The 22,669-nt window shown below is 27.8% G+C and overlaps 1 protein-coding gene across 3 annotated transcripts; it reads right to left on the bottom strand.

The window, feature by feature from the left end:
- Positions 1-7,694: 7,694 nt before the first annotated feature.
- Positions 7,695-18,512, bottom strand: LOC114127124 (troponin I). Of its 3 annotated transcripts, none has more exons than XM_050208177.1 (12): positions 18,356-18,512; positions 17,588-17,645; positions 17,388-17,516; positions 17,156-17,279; positions 16,827-16,927; positions 14,482-14,525; positions 14,261-14,402; positions 14,098-14,136; positions 11,246-11,435; positions 11,005-11,163; positions 9,017-9,373; positions 7,695-7,878 (listed from the first exon to the last, which is right to left on the bottom strand). In XM_050208177.1, the coding sequence occupies exons 2-12, from the start codon at positions 17,600-17,602 to the stop codon at positions 7,874-7,876; spliced, it is 1,305 nt and encodes a 434-aa protein (XP_050064134.1). In that variant the 5' UTR covers positions 17,603-17,645; positions 18,356-18,512; the 3' UTR covers positions 7,695-7,873. The 3 variants fall into 3 exon arrangements, with proteins under 3 accessions (XP_050064134.1, XP_050064135.1, XP_050064136.1); XM_050208178.1 differs by lacking the exon at positions 16,827-16,927 and adding an exon at positions 15,919-16,019; XM_050208179.1 differs by lacking the exons at positions 7,695-7,878; positions 9,017-9,373; positions 11,005-11,163; positions 11,246-11,435 and having other exon boundaries at positions 13,897-14,136; positions 18,356-18,509.
- Between the last annotated feature and the right edge of the window lie 4,157 nt (positions 18,513-22,669).

Below are 22,669 nucleotides of genomic sequence, written 5' to 3'. Positions count from 1 at the left end.
TCTTGATTTTTCCTTAATGTTTATTGTTTTTTTTTTTTTGTTTTCTCTGTAATATTCTAAATTCCCTGTAATCTTAATTTTGATCGCCAAAATATTAATTAGATCCAATTTTTAACCAGAATCTACTCTTAAAGTTAACATTTTAAAACATTTTTACTGTCCCAAAAGATGAAGACATCATATCCTACACAAACATAAAAAAAACACATCATTGTAAAATCGTTCTGTTTTGTATTTTTAATAATTTTTTTTATTTTAGATTCTGAACGAAGTGATGCATATATTGATTTTACATTAATGTGTTTGTAAAGTTGAAGTTGAAAATTCATAAAATTGTTTGAGGTTAAAAAACTCAACACTAAGTTTTCCATAAATGTTAGTTCAAATTCAAATAGCTATAGAGATAACTCGAGTCAGTTCATTATAATAAAAATGTTATGAGCATTTGAATTTTAAAATTTTACGAAATTACGTAACGATAACGATTTATCCTCATATGATTTTAAATATATGTTATTATTCAAAAAGTATAAGTCTTAAATATTTGAAAATTTCACCAGTTATTTAGATTGGCATTTCGTTTACATGGCTTAATTTTAAAAATATTTTGCTGATATATTATGCTATTTATAGGCATTTGAAATATTTATTTTTGCTAAGCTTATTTTGTATACATCGATAAAATTTATTTTGTCCGAGTCAAAATACTTGAAAATTTAATACAAAGTTCCTCATAAGTTATTCTTATAAAAATTATTAGAATACATTGGCACAATTTTTTTTTATAGTTGATATTGATATTTGTTTTAATATTATTAATATATTATTATATTATATATCTAAATGAGAGCAAGTTAATGACAAAATTTAATTTGAGTCAGCTTATAATATGTTAGGTCAATATTATAAGTTAAAATTAAAACATTGTAAAATATTATTGTTATTAAATTTTATTAGAATTTATTTTATTACTGATCAAAAGTTGTTCTAAAATTTCAATTGTTATCTACAGTTGAAATAAGTATCATGATTTTACAGGGGCGTTACTGGCGTAAACTAAATAACTTGTATAATTTGTTTTTATTTAATTTACGATATTTACTATACTTCCAGTATACAAGTATTGAAGTATAAGACATTATGACATTATGTGAGTAACGTCAAGTTAACAGTGGCAGTTGGATGTCGCTTATTATTTTTGGACCCTATCATTAAATTTATTAACTAATAATAAGGCGAAAAGCCTAAAATACGTGTATACATATTTATTATTATACTAGATTAAATTTTGTTTCACTATTGGTTTAAAATATGTAAAAAAAAAATGTTTTCAAAAGCTCTAATAATAGGTTACATTTTGATGTGATGAACTGATTAATCCTAATAGTCTAAAGATAAATGCGATAAAATCGGTAAAACGAAAAATGCACTTAAATTATTAACCGGTGTTTAATAAATTAACGAACACACCAGTAGACTTTTTTCCTTGTTTGTTAATCATAATATAAACTAACATGCATATCTTACTAAAATTACAAGTATAGGTAGGTGCAATCTGCATTTCACATTGTCGATAATTGTTATTTATATTTGTACTTACCACGATTATAAAGATCTTTATAATCGCGTGGTACCTACATAATTTAAAAACATTTACCTAAAGGCAAAACATACAAAATAATTTTTATTTGTATATAATTTTATATACATATATTATGTTATATGGTTATAGTTTATAGATGCCTATGTCAAAAAAAGTGTAACATAATTATATTGAAATAAAGGTACTTTGTAAAATTAAAAAAAAAAGTGTTGTGTTTAGTTGATACGGGGCTCTTTTTTCCTATAGCCCGCAATTTTTTACCATATTTTGATATCGGAGTTTTTTTTCCTGTAATTCAGAATCTAAATACCATATAAGATGCACATCAGTCACCTCCATATATTTTCACAGGTTATTTATTTTGTAGAATACACGCTGCAGTAATTTTTTATATACACATCATAAGTATTTTAGAATTCAAGAATTTATTTTATTTGAATACTTTAACGTAAAATATTCTACTTTTAATTTAATGATTTATTTCTCAATTTCTTATATTATACTATATTGCCAAGGATTTATAAAAATGCGTGGTAGTATGATATTATATGACTGTAAATCGTTTTTCATATCGTTATGTAGGTAAACCATAATAGCACGTATATCTACATTTTCATAATTTTTCAGGAGAGCATTTAAATTATTTAAATTGTACATTACTCATATGATATCACTCATTTTAGTTTTGGAGGGAAAGTAATGATTTCTTGCTTATCATGTATATTATGAACAAAAGAAAGCACAAGAAGATTATACATAATAATTAATAACCTAACTTTAATTTGTCCAAAAATGTAGATAATATGTTATTATGGTTTACCTAACGATATATATCCGAGGTTATCCGAAGAAAATATATTTTCACTATTTTCAAAGATGTAATTTTTGATACATTTTCATTTTTTTAACTATCGATTTAATTAACACCGCATGACTGCATGAGTATAAATCATGATTGGCGACTGCAATAGGTAAATATGATAAAATAAAATATAATATGTTATTATTATACGATACCAATCGGTGACTGCCGGTCATGAGCGATTTAGATCAATAATTAAACTAAGATTAGTAATTCTTACCTTACCTGGTTTTATTAATAAGCTGAATTTACCATAAAACTTATATAAGTGAAATAAATTAATATTTTTATTAGAAGAATTTTGTGATTTTCTATTCGTCGAGTCTTAAAAATACTAAATATATGTTTTCATAATTGTACAAAATCCTAAGATATATCTTGAAAAAATAAAAATATTGGAATATACAAAAATATGCAAATAAAAATGTCGTAAATAGCATTGTTAGGTTATGAAACAAATGTTGGTATAAACTAGCTATTTTTTTGTTTAACCAATAAAAATATGGAAATTGAGACAATGTCGACCTTGGTAATTAGGTACTAATTTAGGCTTATAAAATACAAGTAAAACATTTTTAAATAGTATCTATAACTATATATAAATAGTATTATTGCGCATTATCGTTGCATCGTATAATATGATAGATTGATAGTACCCTAGCTATTAGTAGATACTATACCAATTATTGGCCACAGTTTATGGCCAATAGGCCATATATGTTATATAGTGTGCATTGGCCATAGTATATGTTACAAATATATATATATATATGTTAAACATAGCCATATGTTTTTGTGTTTTATCTGCTTGAATGAATATGAAAATTCAAAATTCTACAATACGTTTTATGTTACCTTCGATGGAGTTTAATTCAAATCAGTTAATTTATTTTTATTTATCATATTATAGGTTTTTGGTTAGTATACCTATTAATAATTATAAACACGCCTATAATTTTACTGTAATTTGTATAACTTGCTCTGTTATTTTTAAATAATTTATTTATTCATTCATTTTGTATGTACCTATTGTACCTATATCATTTATTAAAAGTCGTTATTTATTTTAATGTTGACCTATATTTTGTTGGAAACGTATTTCTCGTACATCTATAGTGCAAAAAAATATATTATCTAAAATCTGAAAAGTAAAGGTATAGTCGGTATAGAACATATAGAACGTATTTACTTATATTATGGATGCCTTTGATCTTTGGTTTTTGATAATTACTCATTCAAAACCATGCTCGCTTTATGTTGTTTACGTATTTCGAGGATCTTCATCAGATCGTTAATTGGGTAGGGACATTGTAATTTTGGCGAGATGTATATATAGACGCATTATTTGTTATAGTCTGAGGAATCTACGTAGAATCTTATTCATGGGCACACAGGGGGATATGGGGGATGGATCTCCTTCATAACTTTTTTATATAGGTATATACTTTATACATTATACCGATAAAAGAAAGAAAATTTTTTTTGTATATAAAATAGCTAGTTTTTTGGATAGATTTATATTATATATGCCCTTCCCCCCAATGAAAATTCCTGTCTACGCCACTGATGTTATTATTTAAAAAAATATAGTGTATTTTACGGTTAATAAGAAATTATACTATATAGTCTTTACGGTGAAATCATAGGAGTGTATAATGTATATGTATTATATCGTCTTACAATGTATTAAATAACGTTATATAAAATACAGCTCAGTTAAATTATTTTTTTTTATACCAAATTGTTTATAAAAAACTTACATACCTAAACATATAATTCCCGATTCATTTAAAAAATATTGAAAATTTTTAACTTTTAACCCCCCAAAGTACCAACTAGATTCAATTTTCTTTTCAAAGAGGGGCTGAAGTCAAAAATCGAAGCATTTTTACTGCTCCAAATGTTGTCGACAGACACAAAAAAAAAAACACACATCATTGTAAAATCAATACATTCATCACTCCGTTCAGAATTTAAAAGTGACGGAAAAACGGGAATTTTTACGCAAAACAATTTTTTGACCAAATCGATTTTTTTATATTGTCTTGAAATTTTCACCAAATGTTTATGTTAGTATTATCTATATACAGTTAAATTATCAAAATATTTTGACTTTTTTTGAGTTCTTTATAGACCACTGAAATTTTCGATTTTTATGCGAATTTTTTTTTTGAAGTGTCGGTAAAAAAATTTTGGATGACCAAAAAAACTTGAAAGTTTAATACAAGGTTCCTTATAAGTTGTTATTATTGTAGCTAAAAAAAATTAAAAATCGTTAGTCACAATTTTTTTTTATAAGCGTTTATAGTTCAAATTTTTACGATGTATGTCAAAATCACGAAAATTTTATAGTTGAAAATTCATAAATTTTTTTATATTTATATCTAAGGTTAAAAAATTCAACACAAATTTTTCCATAAGTTAAAAGTTTTTCTTTAAATAGTTACAGAGAAAACTCGAAGCTTCATTATTGATTATAAAAAAAAATGTTATGAACATTTGAATTTTTGATTTTTAAGAAATTTCGTAACGATAACGATTTATCCTCAAACGATTTTAAATATTTGTTATTATTCAAAAAATATAAGTCGTAGATACTTGAAAATTTTACAAATTACTTAGATTGGCATTTTCTTTGCATAATTTAATGTTTAAAATTGAATACAAAGTTCCTCATGAGTTAATCTTATAGTGATTTAAAAATTATAATAATACATAGGCACATTTTTTTTTGTTAGCGTTTGAAGTTCAAATATTGACAAAAATTCGTTAAAATTGTGAATATTTGCAAATTATTTTGTAGTTGAAAAATGTATAAACATTTTTGTAAAAGTAGCTAAGAGTTGAAAATTTAATACAAGATTTTCCATAAGTTTGTTTTACAAATTTACAATAGGTAATATAAGAGAACTTGAACGTTAGTCAATTAAAAAAAAACTTATCTTTAGTTTAAATTTTTATGAAACCCAAAGTTCACTTTTAAGATAACCATTTTTGTTATAGTTTAAAATTACTAGTCGTACTTGCAACATACACCAGTTGTTTAAATTAGCATTTTCTGAACATGGTTTAATTTTGGGGCATTCAAGTCATTAAAACATAAACCATATTTTTCACCACTCAATTTAAAATATACTATATTTTATACATTATATCATAGGCTGACACATCATCTCCGTTTAGAATCGTTTTTCGTAACCATGATACTTATCATTGGATTTCAATTTAACACTCATATATAGGTATATATATATTATAGTGATCTACTCGGCACCTAATGTACAGCAGGGCAGTGTCCACTTGACCACGCTTTTTTAATTTTAACACTTAAGACTTGACAATTGAATATAGGATTTCCCTATATATTGTTTCATTACTGGAATAAAATAAAAAGTTTAACGTAAAGCAACAATTACTTTTACAAGATGTAAGCAATACATTGTTAAACAATACTTGTTTCATACAAGTGGACAAAAAACACATATTCACGTGAATCCTAATTCATGTTCAAATCCTAGTCTGAAAGCTCTAGTTATTATTCAAAAAATATCAACTGTTACTAAAAATATCAATTATCATAGTTTATACACCATGACATAAATTACATATACATAGACATGTATTACGTATAGTTTTTCAGATTTTATTATCATTCCGTTCTACGATACATTATAATTGGTATTTACTTAGTATAAGAAAAACAGCTGTGAACTATTCATTTTATATAAAATACTATCTTATTATTGTATTAATACAAAAAATTATAATTCATATAGTTATAAATAATAGCAATGTATATTATATAAATTATATTATAAAATATTCTTAGAAATATAATATAATGGTTAATATCTGGTGTATCTTGGGTGTATCTTAAGTTGTCTATCTGATATTTTGGCAGGCGAAATGATTACTGCGTATTAATATAATTTAAAACTATACTTGATAATAACATTATACTGTCACAATTTATAAATAATCGAACATATTTTGTACGATTTGATTATTTATTTTGAATATTTGTACACACTCATTAAGACTATAATTTATTCACTTAAATTATATTGCTTAATTTTATTATAAATGAATATTTTATTAATAGACAAATTTCTCAAAAGCACTTTAATACAATAACCTAACGTTAAAAAAAATTGATGTAAATATTTTAGTTAGTTAGTTATGGTATGTTTTGGTTAAAGTTTCTTAACTTCGAGAACAAAATAATTTGGCAATAATTAACATGGTATACATTACATATGTTGTGCTACATACTCATATTTTGCCTATTTCGACAACATAATTAATCGACTTCTGCATTCATGCCAATTATTTATGCAGATTTATTCCATATTATGAAGCATATAATATTAATTTATAACATAAGTTTTCAACAAGTTGATTGCCCCAACAATTTAAATTATCTTGCCACGAATTTTATTGATTTCCTTAACTCTTAACATTTTTTTTAAATCTTTAATTATGTATTATATAATTCATCGTCTAGCCAAACGCATTTGTTACATAATAATACTATGTACTCGTACTAGTATACTATTATGAATTTATTAATTTTTTATTCGAATTAAGTAATATTTGTGTTATATAATACAACTTATACAGTTATACTTTACTTTTTTTCAAAGGCAATAATAATATTAATAGTTGACGACTAGACGTAAACTGTTTGGTTTACATGTACGTAATATGAGAAATGTGATAACATGACGTACTTATAGTGTATGCTGTATTGCTGTGTGATGAGTTTTTGTTTTTTTTTTTTAAATTTGACAAGATATGTTTATAATTTAATAATATTTAAATCATACAATAATTCCTCCATAAATAAAAAAAAAATAATTCATATTTTTTTTAATGGTAAAATAACTGAAATTTTTCTAAGTTCAAGGATACGAATATTGATTTATTATTACAATCTATAATTCTATTTGACGTACCTACTTGTATATTCTTGTACTTAATAATTTATTTATTGTTTTTTAATAAAATGTAGGTATAATTTATCTGGGCCTGGATATTTACATAAATATTAGACCTTTCAACCTTTGCATATTAATTCAACCTAATATTACTTAATACTATGTTTTATTGTTTTGGGAGAAAATATGCAATCGCGAAATAATTTCTATCAATTGGTGTATAACATTGCATTATTTCTTTGTATATTTTTATTGCATTCATTTTATATGAAAAATCAATAGAACACAGATCATTAGGTATTTGTTTTTAATACGGAAAACAATTTGTATGCATTATAATTATCCAATGTGGTTAATTAAAAAAAATTGCAAGAACACAATAGTAAAATAACGCCGATTGTATTTGACGATGTTAAGTATAAAATATTCAGAATGCATGATTGAACGACTCTTGTTTTTGCATTGTCTTTGTTAAGCTGAAAAATAAATAAATTAAAAATTAGGAACATACGTTTAGAATAGGTAGTAGTTATTTATCATCATTTTTATTATTTTGTAACAAACTTATCTATATGCTATAGCTACGTTGGAAAATATGTATATAAATATATTATTTTGATTTATCAAACTTATACAAAAAATTTAAAATTTGAATACAAATATGATAAATGCGTGAATAATACGCAAGTTTCAACCATTATAAAATTAAAAAAAAAAAATCTAAGCAATTTTTATGAACATTTAAGTTTCAAATACTTGTTTGCAAAACAGATTTGAATATAATCTTTTATATAGACCAACCAATAATAATAATAATAAAATAATATATTATATAATCCAGCTCTCGAGCATTTTTTACCTGGCCCATCCTACATTTCCAAATAACATCATACAATTTTAAAGTTAATCGACTTATACTCTATAATCAATGATCTATATGTATAGTCTATCTTATGGATATAATAATTGTTATCTGGTATTGAACATCGTTAAATATCTAAATGTCAATGTCATAGTACCTATAGTATATTAGTATATACACATTACACACACCACACGTATGTTTACGTATAGCTGTTTGTACATTCGTGTCGTGCCGTCGTTGAATTTATTATTTTCGTGTTTTTATAGTGCTTAAAAATGTCCACAAAAAAGCGTACAATTTATGATGAAAATAGAACTTTTAACACCTCGTGAGAGAATGACTATTTATTTATTATTAAAAAAATAAATGCTAATTAAAATGTATACTTAAAATGACCTTTTTTTTGCTTTTTATGCTCTGGCCCGCTAGATTTTAATTTTCTGAAATTGGCCTTCTAGTAACTTTAGTTGCCCATCCTTGGTATAGACTACGATAGATAATAATGATAAACTGTATATTATTTTAGGTTCAGAGCAACGGAAAGATTGGTAGGTATAAATTATATGTATTTTTTTCCCCCACTGTTCAGTTGTAGTCATTTAATCTCTGTGGTCACGGGGGACTCCAACAGGCTTTATACAGGGCTGTGGAGTTTCACGGTCACGCCACTACATAGAAATATTGATGTAACTATTATACACTGATTCATCGAGACCGAAATTAGACCATCGACTTTATTTTGCTATCACCTGTTGCTGCTGGTTCTGGTACGCTTTCTGCTGCTTCTGCAGGCGCTGCTTCCGGCGCGGCCTCTGCGGCGGGCGCTTCCGCCGGTTTAACTTCCTCGGTGACCGCTGGTTGTTCGCCTTCGGCCGGTGGTGCTGGCTGCGCTTCAGCCGCAGAAGCTGTGGCCGGGTCCACCGGTTCTGTCGCTGCGGTGGCCGGGTCGGTCGGCGTCGCCACTTCAGCGGCCGGGTCCGACGGTGCCGCCGTTTCGGTTGCCGGATCAGTTGGCACTTCGGATGGATCGGCCGGTGTGGCGGACGGATCGGCCGGATCCGCGGGTGCTGCAGGATCGCCTTCGGCCGGAGGACCACCTTCGAGTCCTGCGCATGAAAAGCATTAAATAGTGTTATGATTTTAGTAATTTTATAATTTATTGTAGTAACTATAATAATTAATATTAGCTAGAAAAATTACAAATTCGTTTGTTGGATTCAGAGTGTGTTATGGAAAAAATTGAAAATATGCGTGTGAATTCATAGAACCTAAGTGTCTTACGTGTAAACGTATCTGGTATACTACGGTTTAAATTGCTAGAGATCATTATATACACATATATATTTTATATTATCTGAAGTTTATCAATGTGACAATGTATGTGTGTATTAACTACGAATGTTTTTCAATATTTTGGTTGTAATAATTTAATTATTACCTAAGTTTTTAATGTTAAATTTGAATGTAATATCACGATTTTTGATAAAATGTATTTTACTATTAGTAAGTTATACAGTTGATTGGATTAATTTTCATCGAAAACATTGCATTTAAAAATGTAGTTGAGTGATTTGTGTGTATAAAATATATTTATATACATAATTTTAAATTCCACAAATAATGGTTTTTAATTATAACAAAATAAAACTTTCGTTAATATCAAAAATATTAAGTATTCATTAAATTATATACAATTAAATATCAAAATTTGTTTGAGATAAAATAATTATTTCACGGGTAAATATTATTCTAATTTTGTAAATATTTGAACTTGAAATGCTCATACAAAATTAATTAGGCTTTCCGGTGGACATTTTTTTTCATACATAGATAAAAAGCTTATAAAAAACCTTATGTAAAATGTTTATATCTTAATTATAAAAATAATTTTTTTTTATGAATTTCAAACAACAAAATAAATTACTAATTCACATGATTTTTATCGATTGTCAAAATTCTAACTTTAAATATTTATGAAAAGTATTGTGACCATGGATTTTCGATATTTTTTAATTGAACAATTAATAATTTGAGGAGCTTTATATTAAATTTTCAAGTAAAATAATTTTTAATCGACATTTATGAAAAAAAACTAAAATAAAGTAGAAAATTTCTTATGTCTATAAATTGTTTAAAAATCGACAAAATATTTTTATAATTTCATCGTGAATAAAAACTGCAATTTAGACATTTTATGAAAATTTCAATTATTTAGGATTATTTGTTTTTGATTAATAAAAAATAATATCAATAAAATAGAATCGATTTTGTTGAAAATTAGATATGCGTAATAATAACAGTTATTCCTCAATTTTGGTTTGTTTTCCCGATTATAAAAATAAGTAGGTACTAGTAATTTAAGAATTTTAGAATAATTTTAAAACTTTTTTATTTATTAATTTTAATTTCGTGCATTTTATCATCAAGTTTAGGCGAGGTTAAAAGTTAAAACTAAATAGTAATAAGTAATTAATTCATACATAATATTTTGAGGCTAGTTTGATTAGCAATTATTATTATTGTAGATATTATAAAAGTTTTAAAAATTAACAAGAATAAAACAAAAATTTGTTTGGGTAGTCTTTTTTTAGCAATTATTTTGATACCCATATTTTTCACGATACTTGATTCGTCTTTCCTCTCCCCTTGATATTTAGTCAATACCACTACTGAAGTAATGACTGGTTTAACCCCTTATTATATAAAAAATATGTATTATTATAAAAATTGTTATCACCTTCGTCAATTGATTTTTGTTTTTTGATAGTATCTTTAACCACAGAGTTCAGTAGGGGTTGTGGTATAGCTGTTACTGCAGTCATAAGTTTGTCAACCAAGTCGTCGACGCTGAGCGGGTTATTCGAACACACAGTGTCCTTGAGATATGCCCAAAGTTCTAGACGTTAACAATAACAAACAAACAAAAAAAAAAATTTGGTCAATATTTACATTAAAAATTAAATTGGATCAAAATTCACCCTCTGGCGCAGGGGATGGTGGTTGAGGTTCTGGTTCGGGTTCAACCACTGGTTCTGGTTCGAGTATCTCGTTGTCGCTTTGAGCGTCTTCCGTCGCATCCGTCATATCGCCCGCGACAGATTCGCCTTCTGTAGTCAAACCGTCGTCGGTCTTTTCGTCTTCGGTACCGTCGCCGTCTTCTCCTTCACCCTTTTTTATGTTATAAACAGACGTGAGAAGTATAATTTTTACCAATATACATGTGGTTAGATAATTTGACTTAAAATTACATTTAAAACATTATTTATCATACAGTCTGTCTATCTATTCAAAAAAAAATAAATAAATAAATAATAATAAAGCTATATTATAATATCAAATATTTTTTTTATCATCTCATTCGGATGTGTATCATAGATCAGATTTCACTAATCATTTCACTTCCTTCATTCTTAGTAATTTTAACCATTAAGAATTAGAAAGCACATTTGTTTTTACAAAATTATACTGAGAAGGATATCATTTAATCTGTTAGCACTTAACTTAGCACTTATTTCTCAAATTCTATGTTGCACATTAGTGAAACAGTCTTAAGAAAATATCTTTTACGTTCTTGTTTATAAAATAATAACTTAGTATAAAGTTGATATTATAATACAATTATTAATATTAGAAATTGTATTTATTCTAATATAAACATACTCCAGGGTATTAGAACAATATTAAATAAACTAAATAAAATATTTAACGATTTGAAAGTTTTACTTCTATAATTTATAATTTAATGTATTCTGAACACTGTTTTAAGCATATTGGTTATATTTGTTTTGTTTTTACTAGGTAACTATAATACAAGTATAGATTCGTAGAATCATTAATGATAGGTAATTATTAATGCACAGACAAAAATTTAAACCGTAGAAAAACCTATCAAATCATATTACTAAAAAAAGTATATCCCTACGTATTTTAACCAAACTATGTATATAAGTAATGGGTATTTAAATTTTACAACTTTCAATTAACTATAACTGTCATAGTTATTGTAAATATTAAAAAAAAAAAAAATTGATAATTGCAAATAATATTGTTTTATTGCTCTTACCATATTTATTAATTATTATATTGTTTCAAAGACGCGAGAAAAAGCAAAGATCACGTTTTCTATACGGTATATACGTATACAGCATATTTTTTTTATCTCCGTCTAATACGGATGGAGACAAAACAAAAATGCTGCACTTTTATAAATAATATTTTTAAATAAATCAGTCTATGTGACCTATAAAAATAAAATATATTTCTTTGGTGCAGTCTGGTTGAACACATCCTCAAAAATTTACTTCGACATACATTTTTTCGATTTCCTTTTTTTTTTTAGTAATATGATATATATACCAAGAATTGGAAACACGCACAAAAAAGATAAAACTTTGGCTTCGAGCCATATGTGTAGGAGATGAACATTATCTATATGGTAGGACTCTGCTTATATATCTTTTTTTGTCTTTCACACGACATTTTACAGGCGCTTTCTTACACTCTCGTTAACTTTTTCCTTTTCCGCTTGATCTTTATAGAAAATGTAATTAATTCATCATATTTTTTCAACAATCTGATTTTAGGTACCAGAATATATCTTTGTATGACGTATCTCTATTAGTAGCGTAGCTACTCATAAATGCGCCCCGAAGCCCAATAATTGTTTACTCCGAAATAATAGAATTATAATGTTCGACACTAAAACAGAACTGTGAATCTCTATAAATGTTTACACCTCGATGTAACTGTTTCTGTTGCGCCTGCGGTAGCTATGATACTGATGTCTACTATATTATTGTTTTGTAATCTATGTATTTAGATTTTTGTGTTTATGTTTTTAGCTTTTTCAATGATTCACTATTTTTTTATACTTCTTCTTAACAATTAACGTTTGTAAATCTTTCTCTATATTCACATAATAATATGATCTTCCAATAAGCATTTATAGTCATTTAAAAATAATTTGCTTTGAAGCATGTAATTTATCTATTAGGTAAAAATAATACTATATATAAAAAATATTCAATTTACCTGAATAGCTGCGACGTCATTTTAAAATTACCATCATTCAGTGTAAATGTGCAGTAAAAATGTTACAATAAAAGGATAACACATAATAAATTGAAGAAATCCTTATGAATGTCAAACATTGAAAATGTATAAAATATAATCATAATTATGTAAAGGGACTAACACTGGATAAAAAATTGTATTTATTCATGCATGACGTATATAGTATATACGAAGTTGATAAAATGATATATTCCTGTAAAACTGATAGAACTGCTACACATAATTATAATTTAATTATTTCCATTATTTATAAATAGAAAAAAAATTCTTGGATAAATATTGGAAATGTCAATTAAGGTTCATTAAATCAGGGTTTTTTGGAACATTGCAATAAATTGTATTAAATATTTAAATTAGTAAAAAAATTAATAAATAATTACAAAAGTGAACATGTTAAAAATTATGTAGATTATCGTTTTGAGTCACTGAACAAGAATAGGTATTAGGTATATGTGCATTGAAAAGGTTTGAGTATAACGTGATTTTTTTTAAGGATTATACAAAGGTAAAGACATAGGTTGATTGTTTGGGTATGTTAATAAACTTGTACACGAAATAACTTTAATGAGACATTTATGATCTGTCATATTTGACAACAAATATTTTGGTTATAGTTAATAACAATTACATGCTGGTGTTGAAAGAACATAGAATAATGAAAATAAATAAAACTGGGTAAAAATATGCAATTCATTGAAAATACAATGATAAACTTTGTTCGAGGTCTTTATGCCTCGTATTCCACTTCTTCCTTTACCTTCTTTTCGTCTCCCTTTTTGGACCAATCGGGTTTTTTCTGTTACAAAAAAAAAAAATGATTATTTTACTAAATATATAAAATCGTTTGTTTGTAGGAATAGGTATATAGGTATAACACAATATAATATTAGCAACATAGTATGGTAAAAACATGAACCTACTTCTTTGTCTTCTTCTTCCAAGGTGAACTCTTTTTTCTTCACTACTTTCAGTTGGTTTCTGAAGTTGAATTCCGCTGCTTTCTTTTGGAGTTTTGCGAATTTGTTTTCGTATTTGGAAACCTTCTTCAAAGTTGGTTTGACGCTGAAAGAAATAGTAACAATGTAAAAAAAATACACTGAAAAATGTCTAATTGACTACAGTGTAATCCGTTAATACTTACAATTTTCCTCGTAAGTCATTGACTTGGCTGTTCAATTCGCTGATCTAAAATACCCAAAAATATTATTTAAAAATAATCACACCATATTCAGTTAATTTAGTGGTTTAATTGTATTGGTTGTTAAAAACATTTCATATAGCAAAATAATTCAGTACAATAAACGTATGCAATGTCAAATAATTTGTTATCGTTAGGTTGGAGTTATATACAGTGCAGGTACCTACGTATTTAATATTTAAACTTTTGAAAAACAAAATATGTTGTTATGATAATATTACTATTGAAAATACTACAAATACATTTCCTAATTTGTTAACATTTGCATGGCGTTTTTCTTTCTTTCTTTAATCGTCTGATACATACATAACTTCAGTGGGATAAGGGGTACAATCATGCAGATGAATGTTTTTGTCTGTAATATCATGTCAAAAATATAATTAAATTACGAGTATGTAATACGTCATGCTCGTTTATTTTTGGATCAAAAACTTGTTGTATGTATAAAACGAATTGCTGAGTCTTGTGAATAAAAACCGCGACGTTTATGTAATTATCGTTATCGTTATTCGCTAACCTTTGTTTTTAATACCGATGAAATAATTTCATTATACAATTTGCTTCTGACAAAAACATACGGACAAGACCTTTGATCTTTGTCGGTAAACCGCAGGCGAGTATGCAATAAAGCTCGATTTAATTAAACTGTTCTAGTGTGTTTGATTAAATATATTGCTCGGTGAGTTAATTACATTATGGGTTTAAATCATATATTGCGTATTGGTTTATTAAGCTCTCCGTGTTCTATTATTATTATTATTATTATTATTATTATTACTAACTATTAATGCATTATGGGAAAACGAGTTTAACGAAAATGAATACATTTACATTTTATATGGTAATTATTAAGCGTACCCCTTTGGGACAATTGGTCAACATGCATTTCGAATATATTAAGAGGCCACTACCTGCAGCTCTATAATACGTATTTATCATAATAATATTATGATCGGAAAATATAAAAAATATTGCATTTATCGTATAAACCATAAATTATTTAAATAATATTATTTCTACAGTTATTTGAGGGACTATAAAACCCCTTTAGTCATCTATAGTTGTACCAAAACTATTGTATATAGATTGGTATATTAAAAACAAGTGCATAGTATCCCATTACAAAAGTTTAGTACTAGTTAAAAGTTAATCACCACAATCAATAATATTTAAAAAATAATCCATTAGAGAATATTAATAATAATAATAATAATAAAAAAATTAGTAAAAATAACACAACGCATTTAAATAATACTGCAATACAACACATTGTGCATTCGTCGATGTGATTTAAAATTGTAATAGGAATTTGTGATAAAAAGTATTCTGACGACGTAATCGTCAACATGCTGTAGGTAAAAGGTGCATGTTGCAAATTACCTCGAAAACTTTCATCCTGATATCCCTTTCCAAGTCAAATTTTATTCCCTCTACGGTGTAAACCCGTTTCCATAATTCTTCGCAAATTTCCGCAAGCTCCTCTAAACATCAATACTGTAAGATAGTAAAATAGAAAAGCAAAACGGATACCGATTCGAACATATTTTAAACAGGTAATTTTTTGACGTCTGGTGGGCTGCATCGTAACCGATTATACATTATTTATAATATATGAAATATTCATCTTACGATTTTACATTCAATTTTCCAAACGAGTTAACATCTGCAGTAGTGTGATCTATACATATACCTCCTACGCATAATATATGATGTATATATATATATATATATATATATATATATTATATACTAACACTTATGTAAATAAATAAATCACTCATAAAATCAGAACTAAACCAGAAAATAGCGAATTTTATGCTGTTTGAATGATTCGAAATTAATGTTCTTGGTGTATTATATTATTATTATTGTAGTATGTATATACTGCTCGTTTTGGCAACAGTACCTATACAGTGTGGTTTTTTTTTTTAATTAAGCGTTAGTGTTAACGTTGGCCCGAAGAACGTACATAATATAAAACGTCAACTACAGATGCCCTTGTGTGTTTGAAGACTTTGACGTCAAGCCAAAAAAAAAAAAAAAACTGAGACGGCCAAAATATAGGTTGAAGTACAAGACAGACACATATTATAAACTAAAAGCATTGTAAGAGAGAAAGGAGTACTACGGTCTTTTCTCGTATAAAAACGTTTGTTGAACGTCCCGAAAGCGACGAAAAAGCATACACGAAAAAAGCGCATCGAATTGTTTTGAAAAGCACGAAAAGCGTTTAAGCCATGATATGATATATTATTTATGGCCAGGCGGTAAAACGACGATCGTCTAACCTCGAAATCTTTCTTTTTCACAACGTATTCCAAGTCGAACTTTTGATCTTCTAATTTTGTGATCCTGTCGTAATACTCTTTGATCACTCGTTTGATCGTATCTATATATTGTGTCGCGTTCCCGAGAGAAAGCAAACAGAAAAAATAAATTAACAAAAAATAATTTACTCCGTTTATTTTCGTATTACGGTGTACGTCGTCCGACGCGATAGGCAATCGAACTGGCGCGCATGTATATATGATACCGTCGCTGCAGTGCAGCGTCGGCCCATCGCCAGGAAATGTCGTGGGGCTATTTTAATAATAGTAATGAAAATTTAACCATTTACCTTCGCCGGCGTCGTCGATATTCTTCGGTTGTCCGCACCGTTCTTCGATGATCCGCCTTCGTTCGGCAGCTTTGCGTTCTTGTTCTTTCTTTAATTCTTCGGCCGCCTTTTTTCTCAATAACAGCTGCGCACCCGAGAATGATCAGAAAAAACGACGTGAATGTAAGAAATAAAAAAATCTCCGACTTCAGAGATTTTATGTTGATCGTGCACAGCTCAGCCCTATACTTACACGGAGTTTCTTTTTTCTGTCCGGGGTCATGAAACCCTTCTTGGCCTTCTTGGCCTTGGACGCCTCTTCCATACGTTTGCGCACTTCGGCCCTCTTGCGGTCGATTTCCGCTTGTTTTGCCTTCTTAGCCTGCGCACACGAAAAACAAGGATTATTTTGAAAGAAAAACGTGGGCAAAAATCGCTTGGGTTAGAACTCACTTCATCGTCGGCCATGGTTGAAGGGTTGTCTTGTGCTTTTCAAACGATAAATAATAATCTGAAATGATTAAAACACCGGTGTTATTAATGTTGAAACGTGCAATCGTCGTAGTAAAGCCTACGGTCATATTATCACACGTATGCTGTAGAGCGTGATTGATGTTATAATAAATAGAATAATAATAAAAATAACGTAACGTCGTATCCGGCAGCGGTAGTAAACGGGGTTTCGCGCGATGATTGTTGTGTTAAACTGTGTATACACATTACCACCCGATCGCGATTTACGCGGACAAATATCATTTCGACTTGCTATGCCGTTGGGATATTTTACAGCAAGTTAACAAAAGTGTTAGGTTATCAGACGACTGCCGATATTATCATCATCATATTATACAGCGTTATAATGAATTGCGCGCATATAAATCATCACGGTAATGGCAACGGGGTGAGGTAATACAATATATTATTATTATTATTATTATTATTATAAACAGCGGGCGCGGTATACGCTGCCATATGCTGTAAGTACCAATATAACATATTATCATACAAATAGGTACCTACAATTAATGTAAAATTTACAATAATATTACAGAGCGTTTTATTGTTATGGTATCGTCGGGAGTTTATAAAATTACGATATCATACACACGGAGAAAAGAGTGGAGAGAATAAAAAAAAATTATAAAATAATAACATAATATCTACGGCAAATAGAAAATATTATAAGTATCGACAACAACAATAATAATAAAAATGTTCAACCTGGACTCTGGAAAGCGGCGGCAGCTGACTTCGCAGGACTTCACCGGATTGAACAGGACTCGTCACTGTTTCGCTTAGGAAGACGAGCGCGTTACACTTGACACACAACACGCCTCGCGATTGGTCGGCCGCGTCGCCGTTTATTTATAGCGTGAAGCTTTTACTTTTAGCCGGACGCGGCGAACGGCGGACACTTGGTAGGCGCACGCACGCACCCACCCATGTATATATATGTACCTATATACAAGCACAAGCACGCGAGAACTTACGGACGGCATCGTTTGTTTTCGTCGCCGCTCGCCACCTCCCGAACTATTTTTAGACGGCGTTCGCGACTATCGCGCCGCGGCTTGCGCGAATATACTTCGGGACTGTTCGTAAGTCCGTAAGTTATTATTATTTATTATGGGTGCGTTTTAAAAACCACAGCGTAAATATTATGTAATACTCGAGTATGGTTTTTTCTTCACCCACAATCCTATCGACAATGCGGGCCGGATCGGTGGCGGCTGAGTGTATACAGTAATAGTATACGGCGGCCGACTTTTGCTCTTTTTTAAGCGACGTAGGCACGTCAATAACCATACATCAAAAAATACGACGATGTGGACGAATGACGATGATTTTCGCAGTCAACGACGATGACGATCCACAGCGTTCGATACGCGTTTTTTAGACGGGTCAAGGATCGTGTTGTATCACAATATATATATATATATATATAGTCGTAGTATATAATACATTGTACCTACACGTCTTTCGGAGGCCGAACGTGCCGCGAATCAGCCGACTATTTCCTGGCTCAACTCTCCACCGGTGTCATCGTCGTTGATACTGATAATAATAATAATATGCGATAGTCTGTAGTGTATGCCATGACTGTGATTTTCCGTTGATTACAGGTGTCAAACACTCAAACATGTCGTTAGCCGTGTAGGAAGGGGGAAGAAGTTCGGACGAGCGTTTGTTCTATTTGTTCTAATCGTTACGTTTCAACGAGCGGCCGAAATTATGATATAATATATACCTATTTATGATTTTATTACATCGTATGAAATGACAATCAGTCAAGAACATAAAATATGAAAAAAACGACTTGATACAGTCAATATAAAATTTTAAAACTCGTTTTTTACTTTCATGGTACTTACATTAATTGAACAAATTTTTATTTTTGTGGAGTTGAAATAGAAAAGTCCGGTTAATATTTACTCTATTTTTAGATTTCTCCTCAAATTTCACCTAGTTTTCTCTGTGTTCTGTATATAAAAACGTACACTGTTATTCGACGGTTTTGGACGTATTTTTGTTTACAACGAGTTCAGATCTAATCTTAGATTTTATGAGTCTTAATAAAGCAATGAGTCAATAACGACTAGGATAAATTCGTATTTTAAAATAATTAATTTAGATAGTGTAAGTACTGTTAAAAAACAAAATAATAGTATTGAACGAAACCAATATAATACACATTAAAATATTCATAAAAGGTATATATTATTGAATTTTTTTAAACATTATGAGTATAAATTCATTGCAGACATGTAGGTACGTATACACGTTTTTTTAAATTATCTAACATTATTGAACTGGAATTATATTGAGCTAATTGAATAAATTTAAATTGGTGTAGATACAAGAGCTGAGTTGAAGACTTAACAGATATGTATAGAAATTTAATTAACTTTCCAAAAATAGGAAATAATCAACTTTTGAAGATTGAAAATATTGGTTATTAGTGCCTAACATTTTATTATGTTTAACTTATTTAAGTACACTACAACATTAATAGTTTAAAAAATGTAGTTGTATTTCAATCAGTTAGGTAACTAATAACTATTAAGATTTAAAAGTTATTATTATATCATCTTGTATATTATAATTGTTACTAACTTTTGAGTCAAATATTTTTACAACATTATTTTGTAGTTTAATACTTATAAAATATTTTATTTATTTATTCAAGGTTAGGTTATTATTGTTATTTTTTTATTACTGAAACTCAAAAATATTATTATACTTTTTAATAAAAATATTTAAAATGTAGTGATCTAGGTGGGTCTAATCGGGAAAAAAAAAAATAATAACGTAACAGTGGGAATAAAAATATAAAATTCATCAAAATCACGAAAATATGATAATTATAATGATAGTTAAAACTATTTAACTAATTTAAAATAAATAATATTTTTCTTCCCAATATCTTGGGATTCTATCAAGTTCCCTTTGGTACAGCTAGCGGTTTATGCTAATTATGCTAGGTATTAAATTAGATGGATGACCATTTTTTTTTGTCGATTATTTTTATTTCTTTAATTTTATAAAAATTATATACATTCAAGTCTCAATAACTCAAATTTCAAAGGAGGTAAAAATTAATTCCACTAATGTATTTTTAAAGTTACAAGTATTACATTGAGTCTATTAAGGAAACCTAACCTTATTAAGGCTAGGCCTAGGGACCAAAAAAAAAAAAAAAATCAAGTTATTGAGTTTCCATTTTATTTGTATTTTAAGATTCTGAAGTTTAACTTAAAAGAAATTTCGTATCAAGTTTTTATGATTTAAAAATTAGAATTATTAACCATGAAAATTGAATTATGTTTTGTCTACACAATAATTTGTATAAAGTCGTTATTTTTTCTTTAAACAATTATAAAAAAAACCATTTTTAGTGTCTTTTGTTGAATCTAATATTGAATTTTTAAGCTTTATTTACCGAGTCTAAATATTTATATCAACATTTAACAATAAGAGTTGGATCTATCACAATCGTTTTAAGAGAAATCGTTATCTACTAGTGAATAAGTGAATATCGATGTCGTATATGAATTTCAATCGCTCATAAAAAATGTATAACTTTACGCTATTTAAAAAAAAACTTAATAATTTTCAATGAGTAATTTATGAGATGCAATCAAATATAATACAATTAATTAGTTCTTATATTATTATACACTTTATGGAAAAAATTATAGTAACGAAAACGATTAGATCCCTGTATATATAATATAGTATAAATTATAATATATTGAGTATAATATTTTCACTTTTATATTTATTCAAATTAATTATAATTATTTCAAACTTTCGATTATTTAACAGAATATAAATAAAATATAGAATTCGCAGGAAATGAATATATTAATAGCTTATTGAAAACCGTTTAAATTCATGAAATGCTTTTAATTTGTATTTACATTTAATTAGACTTTAATAAGTGTATTAATTATATTATTATATAACTAATATTATATAGGATTTGAAAATTAAAAGTCTATGGACTTTTCATTCGTATAGTAGAGTACCTACCTTTTTGGTATTTTAATATATCTAGGCATACTATTTTATAAGTCGATAAATAACTTTACATTCGTGTATTATGACGTGTAATTATGTATAAAAATATATGTTTTTAAATTTTAATCAACATCTGTTAGTAATCATGTCATCTGATGGATTATACGTAAATCATAGTTTCTTACGTTTATTAAACCCCATTCTCACCAAAGTTTCGGGCGAAGTAAATAATAATTAAATTATTTTTTTCAATTCAACTATTATTAATGCAATTATACTATAATATGTAGAGTGTCATCATTTGTAAATTGTACACGTCCATATACGGCTTACAATGTCTTATTATATATAATTATATCATCTCTTTCTCAATGTATATAATAAATATAATATACTAACGCCGGGAGGCATGAAAAATTGATTAATATTTAATTGTCCACCAAAATTTAATGCATCGATCGTGATGTGCCATAAAATCTCGTTTAAGGGACTATTATAGTAGACAGCAGTGCACTATTGATTAATTAAAATATTATGTTATTATATTGTTCTTGCAATCACGCGTTAACGTAATTATAGAAATCAACAGTTCAATTTTTAAAATATTTACATATCAACACATGCACATCGCTACTACAGCATCGGTTATATTTATTTTCTGTATATAGTATATACTATAGTCTATTAATATTTAACCATTGAGTGAAATCGTAACACAAATTCTTACTTTGAGTATTTACATATGAAAAGAAAAACATGATGATACATTAATAATTTTCAAAAATAAAAAAAAGTTATCGGCGGCCACTGTACAATACGAGTATACATATAACAACAAATAATATGTTTATGTATGTATATAATAGGTCTCTGAATTATATATAATGCGGGCATAGACCCATCTTATAGTTTTTATTTAGGTATATGTTATTATTATTTATTTGTCATTTCTTTTTTTTTTTATGACATTTTTTTTGGAACCAGTGCCAGAGAAACGGGCTATTCGCGCGTTTG

This window comes from Aphis gossypii, unplaced genomic scaffold (genome assembly GCF_020184175.1).
Source record: "Aphis gossypii isolate Hap1 unplaced genomic scaffold, ASM2018417v2 Contig00007, whole genome shotgun sequence".
In the NCBI taxonomy this organism is placed as follows: Eukaryota; Metazoa; Arthropoda; class Insecta; order Hemiptera; family Aphididae; genus Aphis; species Aphis gossypii.
This window is presented reverse-complemented; position numbering and strand designations above follow the sequence as displayed.